General features: G+C 48.5%; 2 protein-coding genes across 2 annotated transcripts in view; both read left to right on the top strand.

Moving 5' to 3' along the window:
• The window catches only part of BCL2 (BCL2, apoptosis regulator), a 196790-nt gene that overhangs the window by 72512 nt on the left and 110642 nt on the right, over nucleotides 1-13636 (top strand). The window lies entirely within an intron of this gene.
• On the top strand, nucleotides 12029-13554 carry LOC113882977. The gene has a single exon (XM_027526259.1). It carries the CDS (start codon nucleotides 12117-12119, stop codon nucleotides 12714-12716), a length of 600 nt encoding a protein of 199 aa, XP_027382060.1. The 5' UTR covers nucleotides 12029-12116; the 3' UTR covers nucleotides 12717-13554.

Raw genomic sequence — 13636 nt, 5'->3', positions numbered from 1 at the left:
TTTAGGGAGCCAAACTGTATTGTATCCTGTCATCCAGTACTTTGGCCGCCTGATTCGAAGAGCCAACTCGAAGAGCTCAAACCAGTCAATCCTAAAGGAAATCAGTCCTGAATATTCATTGGAAGGACTGATGCTGAAGCTGAAACTCCAATACTTTGACCGCCTGATGAGAAGAACTGACTCATTGGAAAAGATCCTGATGCTGGAAAAGGCTGAAGGCGGGAGGAGAAGGGGACGACAGAGGCTGAGATGGTTGGATGGCATCACCGACTCAATGGGCATGAGTTTGAGCAAGCTCCGGGAGCTGGTGATGGACAGGGAGACCTGGCGTGGTGCAGTCCATAGGGCCGCAGAGTCGGGCATGGCTGAGCGACTGAACAACAAAAACCCTAGGCCAGGCCCTTCAGCGTGGGGTCCTTGGCTAACAACCCTGTTAAATTCAGGGCTTGACCTTGACTTTGTGTTTCTTTCTAAGAGCACTCCAGGTCTGACTTTCTGTGAGCTGAATATGTTACAAAGCGATAGGTTAAAGAAGAGGAAACTCACAGGCTGTTACGTGGGCAGAATCGAACGCAGTAATGTATCTTGGAGGACTTAAGGACAGACTGGATGTGATTAGACATGGATCAGAAATTGCTCTCAAGTCAAGTTCCTCAGTATGTCCTCCACAAAACTCTTAGTTCCTCGAGATGGTAACGGGTATGAGTTGAAAAAAGGTTTCTGAAAATCACACGGGAGCCTCTGACTTCGCAGGTTTCTTTCCTGTGCGTGTGTGCTAGGTCGATAGGTCGCTTCCGTCGTGTCCAGCTCTTTGCAACCTTGTGGACTGCAGCCCTCCCGGCCGCCCGTCCATGGGAGTCTCCAGGCAAGAATCCTGGAGTGGGTTGTCGTTTCCTTCTTCAGGGATCTTCCCGACACAAGGATTGAACCCGCATCTCCTATATCTCCTATGTCTCCTGCATTGGCTGGTGGGTTCTTCACCACTAACATCACCTGGGAAGCCCTTCTTGCCTGTGGGACTTCTCAGCATCTTTCAGATCCTCAAATACTTTCTGATTGCAAAATGAGGGAGTGGACTCCTTGTCTGAAGTTTATCCAAAACGTATTTCATCATGGAATCAGAGTTATTTTGCACTCAGGTAACATCTTGCCAGGCTAGTATTTCATGGGACATATTTTGCAAAACACTGCTCTATGGTTTTAAACCAGGAATGTGGTAGAACACGGACACCATCGATTCAGCCCATGAATACACCAAGCGTTGACCACTTGCAAGACCCCGCAGAGGCTAGACATGAGTAAGATCCAGTCACTGCAACGATCCTGGTGAGCGGACTCCAGGCGTGAGGTTGGTGACCAGGCTCGGGGCAGGAATGGGCCGGCAGACAGGGTCCCCGAATGTAACCGATGCAGAGTCAGTGAGGTCACGTCTTGAGGGTGAACAGTCCTGGTTTATACCTTGTGTTTATTTCTCCCTCTCTAAAGTTCTTATAATGGGTATTTTAAAATTCTTTTCATATTAGTGAGATTCCAAGGAGAGAATGAGCATTCAGTGCCCACCGTAAATGGAGTCAGTCAAGTTGGAAGTTTCAGGAGATTTTTACAAACCTGAGCTTTAGTTCTCAGCTCAGTTCTGAGATCACCGCCCCCCCCCCCCCCCCCCCCCCCCCGCTTGCTGGAACCCAACTCTGAGGATGCCCAAGTCCCTTGTATACAATGGCCTAGTATTTGTATATAACCTACGCCGTCTTCCTGAATGGCTCAGCAGGTAAAGAAACCGCCTGCAATGCAGGAGACATAGGAGATATAGGAGATGTGGGTTCGATCCCTGGGCCAGGAAGATCCCCTAGAAGAGGAAAGGACAACCCACTGCAGTATTCCTCCCTGGAGAATCCCATGGACAGGGGAGCCTGGCGGGCTACAGTCCACAGGGTCGCAGAAAGTCGCGACTGAGCCCGAGCCTGGACTCCGGAACACTTAAAATCCCTCTAAATTACTGACGTTGCCTAGTGCGGTGTGTTGCCTTGTAAACAGTTACAAATACAATGTAAATGCTGTGTAAATAGTTGCCAGCCTGCGGCACATTCCTGCCTTGCTTTTTGGAACTTTCTGGAATGCTTTTTCTGACTGTTTTCCATCTGCAGTTGGGGGAGGCACAGCCGTGGACCTCATGGACACAGAGGCCACCGCTGCTGGGTGTGTCACCGTCACACTGACACTGGCTCTCACGTCGAAATACAAGCAGAGGAGAGACAACACGCAGGCCGCTGGCTCCCTAACACGAGATGTGGTCTTCAGATGTCGCTCGAGCCGATGGCATCATCTCTGTGTTTTGTTTTTGTTTTTTCTTACGGATGAGCTGTGAACTGGGCCTCGTGGCGGGTTTTACCGGGACGAATGTGCTCTCACTAGATCTGTGGGCTGTTTCACCACTCGAGTGTTCTGCCGGTCAGGCCTTAGGAAACATTTTGGCAGGTTGCACCGTTATTTTGCTCATGTTGTGAGTAGCATTTCTCTTGACCTTTTGTTATTTACCGAAACAGTCCAGCCTGTTTTCTTTTAAGAGAAGCGTGAAATGAAGGGGAGTCGGCACAGGCTGGCTTTGGTATGGAAAGACAGACTTCAGGCTCTTGGCTTCAAGGAGACTTTTCAAGCGAAGGGGTCAGTGGCCTACTTATTCCCACGATTTTGAGGGGTCTTTGGGGGGAAGTTTTTTTTTTTCCTCACTAAAGCAGATGCATGTAAGGTTTCTCATTTATTTATAATAAAACCTTTCACCGCATCTAAGAACGCGACTCTTAAGAGTTTAGCTCTGGCATCTTGGGCACGATGGGTGGTGCGCAAAGCACCTCCTGCTTCGAGCAGGGATGTGACGCGTTTCGGGAGGACAGCTCTGGACTGGTCGCCGGGGGTCGGTCGGGCGGCCTTCCCGCGCAAGCTCTCCCTACTCTTGTATCCCACGTGTCTCTCAGCATCTCACAGGGCTGCTTTTCCCTTCCTCCCGCCCCCCACCTGTCTCACTGGTACTTTTCTGCTCTTTGCCCAGAGCTCCCTGTTTACTACAGGTAAAGGAAGTACCAAGATCTCGTTGCATCTTTGAAGATGAGAAAGTGTGTGTGTGTTTCGATACACGTTCGTCCTATCTCCCCATCTATTTACCAACTACTGTCTCGTTAAGCCTCAGACAGAAAATTCAACAGGAGGTAGTATCTTTCCTTTGGGATCCCCATGGCTCTTGAACTCAGCTGCTCACGTTGAAAACATCACTCAAATTTTTGATGTGTTTATTCTCTTAACCAAACAGAATGATCTTGACATCCATAAATCAGCCCGAATGATTTCTGTGTCATTTTTTAACGACCTGTGGATTTGAGAATTGCAGCAGTCTAAGAATGGGCCATTGCTTTGGGGGTGTTTCATCCACTCTTCAGACATGCAGCTGACAAATAATGACTGTGCTATCCTCGGTGTTGGGATTCACTGGTGAACAGAAGCCACTGACTTCTCATGAAGCTCCTGTATGAAGGCAGGGATACAGATGATGCCTTAGTAAAAAAAAGTCAGGATTTGGTAGACACCAGAAACAGAATGCCTGATAAGTGGGGAGGGGCAGACTAGTTTAGATGATGAGAAAAAGCAGCAGCCTAGAACTTCAGATACAGTCAGGCAAAGTTGGGCAAGCTGCTAGACAAGAACAGGAACTTTTTATCATGGCGCTTTTTAGAAAATTTTTAATTGGAGGATAATTGCTTTACAGTATTGTATTGGCTTCTGCCTCACAAGCACTTGAATCGGCCACGAGTACCCATATGTCCCCTCCCTCCTGAACCTCCTCCCCACCTCCCACCCAAATCTACAAACAATAAATGCTGGAGAGGGTGTGGTGAGAAGGGTTGGTGGGAATGTAAACTGATCCAGCCACTATAGAGAACAGCATAGAGATTCCTTTAAAAACTAGGAATAAAACCACCAAACGACCCAGCAGTTGCCCTACTGGGCAGACACCCTGAAGAAACCATAATTGAAAAAGACATGTATACCTCATGGCACTTTTTAAACTTTATATCTTGCAGTAAGTATAGATGCAAAAAGTCGCAAAGTGGCACAGAGAGGTCCCAGGTAGCCTCACCTCGCCTCCCCCAGTGGTGTGTTGCATACAGTACAGTGTAATTGTAGATCTAGTCTAATGTTTATAGTATATACAGTAGCAACACCGGGACATTGACATTAGTGTAATCGCCAGACCTTATTCAGATTTCACCAGTTTTTAGACATACTTGTTTGTGTGTGGGTGTACTGTATCCCATGTCTAGGATCCTAGAGCTACCCCCCTGATCAGTATATAGAACTATTCCATCTCCTTCAAGAAACTCCCTTCTCTCATGGCGCTTCTGGGTGTGAGAAGCAGCAGCAGATGTTACCCTGTTTCTTGTCTGGGTCATATTCTGGGTGAGTCTGCAGTGAGAGAGGTTGGATACGTCTCTGAAACCTGTCACTTGGCTTGGCTGCCATGGGATCTGCATAACTGACTTACAGATGGAGATCCTTGGTCTGACTTGTAGGAAGAGCACTGATCAGCCCAGAAGAAAAAAGATGTGAATAAATAGCCCTGACCTCATTCAGAGAGCCTGTCAGTTGATATCAGTTGATTTAAGAGGCTGACACCAGCTCATGTGACCGCCAAAGGTCACTTCTAACAAGAAAACCCTTACTGATTAAGTCCTGATTTAACTTTGGGGACTTAATCTTGTGTGTGTGTATTAGGCGCTCAGTCATGTCTGACTCTTTGTGACCCCATGGACTGTAGCCTGCCCGGCTCCTCTGTCCATAGGATTCTCCAGGCAAGAATACTGGAATGGGTTGCCATTCCCTTCTCCAGGGGATCTTCCTGACCCAGGGACCTAACACAGGTCTCCTGCGCCGCAGGCAGATTCTTTACCGTCTGAGCCACCAGGGAAGACTAAACCCTGAGAGACTTCTCCTGTAGCAGTTCTTGAGGATGGCCAAGGATGCACACACGCTGGTAGCGAGTAGGTAGGTTACCTCCTGAGTGGACGCATCCTTACAGAAAATAAGCAATGCTAGAAAGATGCCTCTTGTGCGTGGATATGCAGTTAGCCAGAGCTTGAGGTGCAGGCCGAGAGGGAAATAGCAATAAACAGATTGAGGGAGAGACAATGGATTTAAGGGAAAACATCTGCCTGCATCTGATGTCCAAATGCCGAGTCTGTGGCCTAGGATCAATCTTGTGATGTTTAAAAAAGGAATGCAAGGGGGCCCGAAGCGGGCTCTGAAAGGTTCTTTCTCTCCTCGAGATTTCCTGTCTGCTTTACCCAGAGAGCTGCCAGGGTTCTGATGAAATAACTAATGTGGGCCTGCTTCTCAAGGCTGGAGTAGCACTTCTTGGAAGCTAGCTTTGGAATGACTGACTTAAAAAGACATGTTACCTGGATTGTTCTAGACACACTAATCAGAGGAGCCCATTTACTTTGCTAAACAAAACCTCTGGAATCTCCAGATCGACTCCACATAAGGGTTCGTATTTCAGGTAGAAGTTTTCAGTGTTAAAGAAGCTGGGGACCAGGAGAGACGAGCAGATAAGTTCACAGGAAGCCTTGGAAGAGATTAAGAGCATCTCTTGATGCTAAATTGAACTGCAAATAAGTTCCTGAGCTAAGTATTACTTTTCTCTCGCACGTTACTTGTTTGTGTCTCGTAAAGAAGCTGGTTTAAAGGAAATAGAGAGACTCCCTTGGCAGTCCAGGGGTTGAGACTTTGCCTTCCAAACCAGGGGGTGCTGGTTTGATCCCTGGTCGAGGAGCTGAGATCCCACATGCCTCGCAGCCAAAAAATCAAAACATAAAATAGAAATATTGGGACAAATTCAGTTAATCTTTAAAAGAAAGAAAAAAGGAAACGGAGCTCTTCCCCGTGGCCCTGCCTGTTCTCCATCTCCCTGGGTGGAAGCCAAAGAGGATCGGGAGTCGCGGGCTCCCTGCTGGCCCGTCACCTTTCCCCCACCCCGCTGGCACAGCCGCTGCCAGTACGTGAACACTTCACGCTCTGAGATTCTTCGCTTGAAGAACGTCAGCCACCCAATCCGAACCCGGAAGGTCATCACAACGGAGATGGAAGAGGTGGTCCTCAATTATCGTCAACAGCGGTTTTGGGAATTTCACAATACACCCTCACTTTCCCTTGCCTCTGACTGTCTAGCTCACATTTCCCTCTTTTTAGCTCATCTTTTTTTTGGGGGGGGGTCCTCTCCTCTAGTATATGGTTTCTTTTTCTTGTTTTTAAGACGTTTTTATGTGGACCATTTTTAAGGTCTTTATTGACATTTTTACAGTATTTCTGTTTTATGTTTTAGTTTTTCTGGCAGCAAGGCTCCCCAGCCAGGGATCAACTTGCACCCCTGTGCTGAGAGACCAAGTCTTAACCACTGAACCACCAAGGAAGTCCTGTTAACTTGTCTTTATTTTTATGCATCTTAGTCCCAACCAACATTGCAATGAGATTCCTATGTGCCTTGGCCATATAGGTGGTTTTAAGCAATTGGGAGTTTTATCAAATAGGAGTTACATTTGTATAAATAATGCCTCTTCACATACGGATGCTGCTCACTCGAGCTGTGTTCTGAATGACAGTGGCGGTGGGCTTCGTGTTTGGCAGCCGGTGGGTGTTGCAGTGGGATGACTGATAACGGGGATGGGGCTCTGCGGTGTTGCCGAAGCTGTAAGCGGTGACCGCCTGCTCCTTGGGCCCAGCGCCTGTGGCCTGTTCGTCTCCCACTCTCTAACTCAAGCACGTAGTGGACGCTCCAGAGTTGCTGCCATGAACTGGGCCAGACGCAGCATGGCCTCTGTTTTCCAGACTTCCCCTCTGCCATGTGCTGTCCTAGGCCTGTGTTAAAGTTAGGACAGCCTACAATAACCTGAGATAATTTGCTTCAAGTCACACAGGTTGAATACATGGGATCTGAATTCAGTATTTTCAGCCTCCCAACGGTACCTTCCATTCGCAACTCATGGTTCCTCATTTTCTTAAGGCACAGTGAAGTCACTCAGTCGTGTCCGACTCTTTGTGACCCGGTGGACTGTAGCCTACCAGGCTCCTCCTTCTATGGACTTCTCCAGGCAAGAATACTGGAGTGGGTTGCTATTCCCTTCTCCAGGGGATCTTCCCAACCCAGGGATCGAACCCGGGTCTCCCGCATTGTGAGCAGAGGCCTTACCGTCTGAGCCACCAGGGAAGCCCCTTCTTAAGGCACGGAATCCTTCTAATTGTTTGGTCTGGGTGTTGAGACACTTGGTGTAAGGAAGGGCCCAAATTTCATTTTTTTCTTTCTTCCAAGAAATCTCTAGACCTGTACGTGACACCCTGGCGATGATGGGTCCAGTTTGCAGATCCTCACCTTAGAATAGCCCGTCTCACAGATCATCAGCTGGGTGCTCACACAGATGTGGTTTCCTGCATTTCCGCATACCTCGAAAAGCACAGGTTGACTTTTTCCAAGCCAAGCAGTTGACCTTAGGACTTGGCACCCTATGAGTTTACACCATAATTTAAATCCAAATCTTTTTTTTTTTTTTAAACTGTAAATACACACAGAAGGTGGCTGATAGTGAGGCAGAGAGTAAGGATGAGCCAGGGAGGGCGCTCTCGAGTCAGGCCAGGGCGGCAGGCTGGGGCGTCTTGCTTTCATCACCTTCTCGTGGCTGCCTCTTTTCTGTGTGTTCCCTGAGCTTTTCAGATTCCGTTGTGCTCTTTGTAGCTGGATGTTTTCCAGAGGGTCATCAAGAGAAAGGAGTATCCTCTGCATTAATAACCTCGGGAAGAATTTTAGCTGTAAAATCAGAGACCAGACCATCTGGTGGAGAACAGGAAAGGTGGGTTGGGGGTGGTGGCGGTGCATTTATTCCCTCTTCCAGGAAAGTGTCAAGTTCACCATGCTCCAGCATCACACCCTTCACCCAATAACTCGGAGCTCTCATATCAAGTTTACTCAATAATCATGATGTAAATGGCGAAACTACTACTCTCATTTGGGGAATAAGAATTGTTCCTTTTAAAGGCATACGATATACAAAATAAGTGACTTTAAGTTCTTACTTCCTGTTTCTTTTTTTTTTTAATGAATTCATTAATGTGGAGTTCCCAAACAACTCTTGAATGTTTGCATTCACTACAATTATTGAAAAATACAGGTGCCCTATGGAAATGTCAAGAATATCCTAAGATGTATGACAAAGACAGGGCTTCTCCGGTGGCTTATCTTAGATGGTAAAGAATCTGACTGCAATGCAAGAGACCCGGGTTTGATCCCTGGGTTGGGAAGATCCCCTGGCGGAGGAAATAGCAGCCCACTCCAGTCTTGCCTGGAGAATTCCATGGACAGAGGAGCTTGGCGGGCTACAGTCCATGGAATCACCGAGTCAGACATGACTCAGTGACTAATACCCTCTACTTTCTTTACTCTGCCAAAGATAAGCGCCATAGATGGGGGATCATAAAACTGCGGCCTGTGGGGCACCCCTGGCCACTTGGTGTTGTGAATAAAGTTTTATTGGAACACAGCCATACTCATTTGCTTCTAGAGTGTCTGTGGATGCTTTCCCATTATAAAAACACAGTTGAGTGGTTATAAAAGACGCCGAATGCCTTAAAATATTTGCTTTCTACACCTTTACCGAAAGTGTCCCAACTCATCAAAGACATCTCTATGATATTTATTTACTCACTCATTCACTTGTTCAGTGAACACCAACTCTGTTAAAGACACATGAGAAATGTGGAGGTGAAGAAAGCAGGGGGAGGGTGGGGGAGGGGAGGACTGGGAGGATGGGACGAGCGGATGCAGACTGGAGTAAACAGGCCAGACACCCCGCAGCCCTGCTGTGCGGCACAGAGAGCTGCATTCGCCATCCGGGGATAAGCCTTAATGAAAGAATATGGAAAAGAGTGCACGTCCCCGTGAGACTGATACACTGCTGTATATCAGAAATTAACATGAGGCTGTAAATAAACTGTACTTGAAATGAATTTTTAAAAAACTGTTGAACGGCAGTGGCGGAGAACAGGCATTTCTTGTCCCTTTCCCAATCTCATAGGAAATGGAAGTAAGCAATGCTCTTCATCAGATTCAGTGCTCTCCTACTGTTGGTTAGCTAAGAGATTTTACAACAAAGGGTGTTAGATTTTATAATTTTTTGCATCTCTTGAAATAACTGTATAATTGTTCTTTCATTCTAGTAACTGGCAAATTAGAATGGTTGATATTTTAAAATCAGTCACTTAAGTTAATCTTGCATATTTTTGGAATAAATAAACTCAGTTTTGAGAATTTTTATTTTTTAAAAGAAAAGAAAACAGTCCTTAATGTCCAGGAACTTTCCACATTAACAGAGACAAGTCATGAACTCAAATTGCCACCTCCTGCAACACATACAGTAGACAAGAAAGAACTAAACTGCTGTGTGGCTGAGAGACGGCAAGCCCCTGGGTGAAGGCAAGGGATTGGGACAAGGAGGAGGATAGCTTTTTACGACCATGGCTCCCTCTGATTTCCCCACGGGAACTTCATGAGAAGGAAGAGTCATTTCCTTCATGGAATTTTATAAATCGTTGTATCCAAAGAGTGGAAATGATTTAGGATAGTACTTCGTGTCCAGATTTCTTTACCTGGAAGTGTATTTTTCTTCTGGAACTATGAGGATAATCGTTATTTCTAGAGAAGTGTTAAAGACTGGAAGGAAGGCTTCCTTCTTCAGAGTGGGAAGACAAAGGGCATTTTCCTTCATCCCTGTTCCCTGAAGAAAGTTATATTAAATGGCCTGGGTCTTTAAGACCCCTCAGATACGAGATGGGTTAAAAACAAGGTACAGTTCCAGACCCCCGGCCATGACCAAGCATGACTCATGACTTAGAATGCCAAAGCCAACAGGTGTGAAGGGAGCTTTGGCTGAAGGTTCCAGGCAGATGCCACCTCTCCCTGGAAGGTTCCGTGTGGGAAGCCTTCCCGAATCCTCCAGTTGGGATTTTGTGTGTGTGTGTGTGGTCGTGCTGGGTGTTCGCTGCTGGACGCAGGCTTTCTCTTGTTTCGGTGAGTGGGAGCTACTCTCCACTTGCCGTGCGTGGCTTCCCTTGTTGGGGAGCACGGGCTCCCGGCACACGGGCTTAGCTGCCTCTTGGCTCGTGGAATCTTGTGGGAGCAGGGATCGGAATTGTGTCCCTGCGTTGGCAGGTACGTTCCTCTCCACTGCACCCCCCACCAGGGCCTCCGGCTGGGATTAGTGTCTGCCTCTTCACTCGTGACTTACTTGAAGGCAAGGTTCCCTTTTTGACATCTGCATCACCAAGAGCGCCCACTATTTCTGTTTCCCAAATATCTATTGAATTCGTGTGGTTGAAAGCCCCCTGACGCTGTCTATTCAAAATCTAGGTGGCTGATTTTGGTTAAAGAAGCCCAGAATTTCAGCTTTATCTAAAAATGAAACAAGTGAGAATCTCTCCATTCTGCTGCCATCAGAGGATGAAAAATGTTGGTTAAATTCTGGTCACCCATTCTCTATATTCATAACAGTAAAGCCATAGAGCAAGTGCAGCTTATTTAGGTTAGAACACAACCCTGGGACGTTTCATCCACTGAAATCATAATATTTTGACTGATAAAGTGAGTATGTTCAGTGAGAAAGGTCCTGAAAGAAAGTGATACTGGACCCCATCAGGTCATTTTAATCTTTGGAAACACCAAGCCAAAATATTTCGCATTTGCTCCCTCTGAATCAGAGGACCCCTGAAGTTAACACCCGCCTCACCCGCCTCCTGGGCTCCGCCTTCCCGTTACCAAGGAGCCCAGATGAAGTGTTCTCAGTAACCGGGGTACCAATCGACAGGGGTGTCCCAAGGTAAAGACCAGAAGACCGACACACGTTCTGGAAGCTCTCCTTGCTCCTCCCCCTCCCCTCCCTCAGCCCTCAGGAGAACCCAGCCCTTGTGTAAGAACACACTTGAGGGCATTTTATCGGCAGACAGATAACGTCACTGCAGAGACACGCCGTGCTGTCTTCTATCAAAACCGTCTGAAACAAAACGGACTCTCCTGCCTCCTTTAAGGCTCACCGTGTCTTTATGAATGGGCCTGCTTCCTCATTCGCTCTTCCTGTCGGTATCGGGGGGTCAGAGGCATTGCCTCCAAAACGGGGAGAGAACGCCGGGCATCCACACAAGAGCTGGCGGCACACACAATCCCGCCAGCCCTTCCTCACGGACCCGCCTCCTCACGGTCCCTCGGGGATTCTGCCTGAGCTTTTCTGATCTGTAACAATCCCTTTGAAGGCCTACCAACGCTTAGGTGAGATGAAGTGACCGATTACCCTAAAGTTCTGTCTGCACTGGAGTCTTTCTGAGCGGCTGCCGATTCCGGCCCGTTGAAAGCATTCGGTGGCTTGAATCCACGGTTTCTGCCCACATCACCGCATTCCTGGGATGCCTTTCTCTGGGCCTTCGCAAGATCATCTGACAGCCGCCTGTGAGGTCAATGAACTTTATACATAATTAAACCTTGGCAGTTAGGAGAATTAAATTTTTTTTTCTCCCCGAAAAGCGGAGAAACAGGACGTGTTATGTGGCCCTCCAGTTACTGAGTAAAAGTTCTCCGGAGTCATCAGGCTAGTCTCACATGATTTAATGCTTAACCGAATAGGAGAGTGGCTGCATCCTCTGCTGGGCCCCACAGAACACTCACCACCCACACTGTTTATTCAGACTCGGATCTGGGCCATTTGGGGTTTAAGCCAGAAGAAAGGGGGAAAAAATCCAACCCTGGAATGAACGCTTTTGAAACTCTGTATTCTTGATGAAATGCGGCCAAGGAGTCTTTAAAAAATTCTATTTAAAATCAATTACTGGGATCATATTTTCATTACAATGGATTGTTAGCAACAACTAATTTTCGTGTTTCCATCCAGCTCTGGGCTCTAGGCTGGGACTGGAATGGTCGCTCTGTTTTCCTGGGTATCTGATGCCACCACCCAGCTATGCGTGGGTATTGGGCAACTCTGACCAGCAGCTTTCCATAAAACAACAAGGAAAGGTGTGAGGAGGCAAGGAGTCGAATGAAAACAAGCCTGGAAGAGTGCAGCAAGTGTGGTCCCGGGGGAGGGCCGGGGGGGAATAATACCGGAGAGAAAGAGAAAGCAAGGGCAGGTCCGGCTATGCCTGGGGACACGGACACCAGCGCCGCCAGTCAGGATTGCAAAGATGCCTTCTCGGATGGGTCAGGCCTCCAGAGAAGATTCTGGAAGCCCCCTGGGTTACCCACCCTGCTCTGTGGCGGTTCGCACCGTCGGGAGATGCTTACTTCTTTGCAGCCTCTTTGCAGCCTGCCATGTGCGTGTGTGCTGCTTCCGGGGCTGCGGGGCCGCCGGGCGCGCGTCACTCCGAGAGCGGGCGGGGCCTGCGAGTTGCTGCTTCTGGAAGCTACGATTGGATCGCTGTGTCCATACCGGTCCCAGGGCCCGAGGGTGCGGCTGCACCGCGGGCAGCATGGAGCAGCCTTACCGCGACTGCAGACAACGGTGCCGTTGCCCTGCCCCCTGGGCGTTGCGTGTGTCACCAGGAGAGGACGTCGCGGCCACGTGTCCAGGAATGAGCCTCACACCCACGTGCCAGCGTTAAGGACCACTCTTTTGGATTTTAAGAGGTCCTGTTTTTAAGGAAAAACTCTTGAAAACCAGAAAGGACTCTAGAATTTCCCTGGCCTCAAGATGGTGGCTCAGCCCCGCAGTTTCTTGAAGATCAGGAGCTGAAAGTCAGAGCGCGGGGGTCAGCGCTGGACCAGGGCGGCCGGCCCGCTGGAGGCCCGGGGCCGAGGGACGTCCTCCGAGAGGCCTGAGGTCACCGTTCTCACTTCCCCCGGCCCCTTCCGCTTCCTCGGCAGATGCACCGGGACGGCAGCACCCCCGCGAGGGAGTTCCAGACTCATTGAGAAGTCATCAGATGACCGGGGCAGCATGGCTCCTTCCCTTTTTTAATCAGGTTATGTCATCGCCCTGCTCGGGCTGTGGTTTGTTCCAGGGGGAAGAGGTTGTCTTCCCCTTCATCCGCCTACCCTCGTTTGCACCAGGTTCCAGTTCCCTGTGTGGGTAAATCACTGGATGAGTGGGGTGAGCGCTGCGATCTCAGGGTGAGGGGTTTGAGCCCACAGACTCCGAAGCCCTGTGCCCACCACGCCGGTCCCCACCTCTCATCCCCTGTCCAGTGATCACTTGCTTTAGGGGCCCCTCGGAGTTCATGGTAGCATCTAGGCAAGAAGATGGGAGTGGGTTGCCATTTCCCTCTCCAGGGAATATTCCCGACCCAGGGATCGAACAGAGTCTCCTGCATTGGTGTAGATGCAGATGTGGATTTTGGGGTCTTAGGGGATAAACACTGACTGGCTCTCAGTTTACGCTTCCGGAACCATGTGTGACAGTTCTTGCTGACCCGTATCTTCTCCAGATCTGGGCGCTATCAGTCTTTTTACATTTTGCTAATAAAATAGATTCAAAGATATCTTGTTGTGGTATTGAATTATACTTCTCTGGTTTCTGTTGATTTATGCTTTTCTTTCTCACGATTTTTGGTCATTTGGGTT

The sequence above is a fragment of the Bos indicus x Bos taurus genome, chromosome 24 (assembly GCF_003369695.1).
Source record: "Bos indicus x Bos taurus breed Angus x Brahman F1 hybrid chromosome 24, Bos_hybrid_MaternalHap_v2.0, whole genome shotgun sequence".
NCBI lineage: Eukaryota > Metazoa > Chordata > Mammalia > Artiodactyla > Bovidae > Bos > Bos indicus x Bos taurus.
Note: the sequence above shows the minus strand (reverse complement) of the source record. Positions and strands in the feature narration are given on the sequence as shown.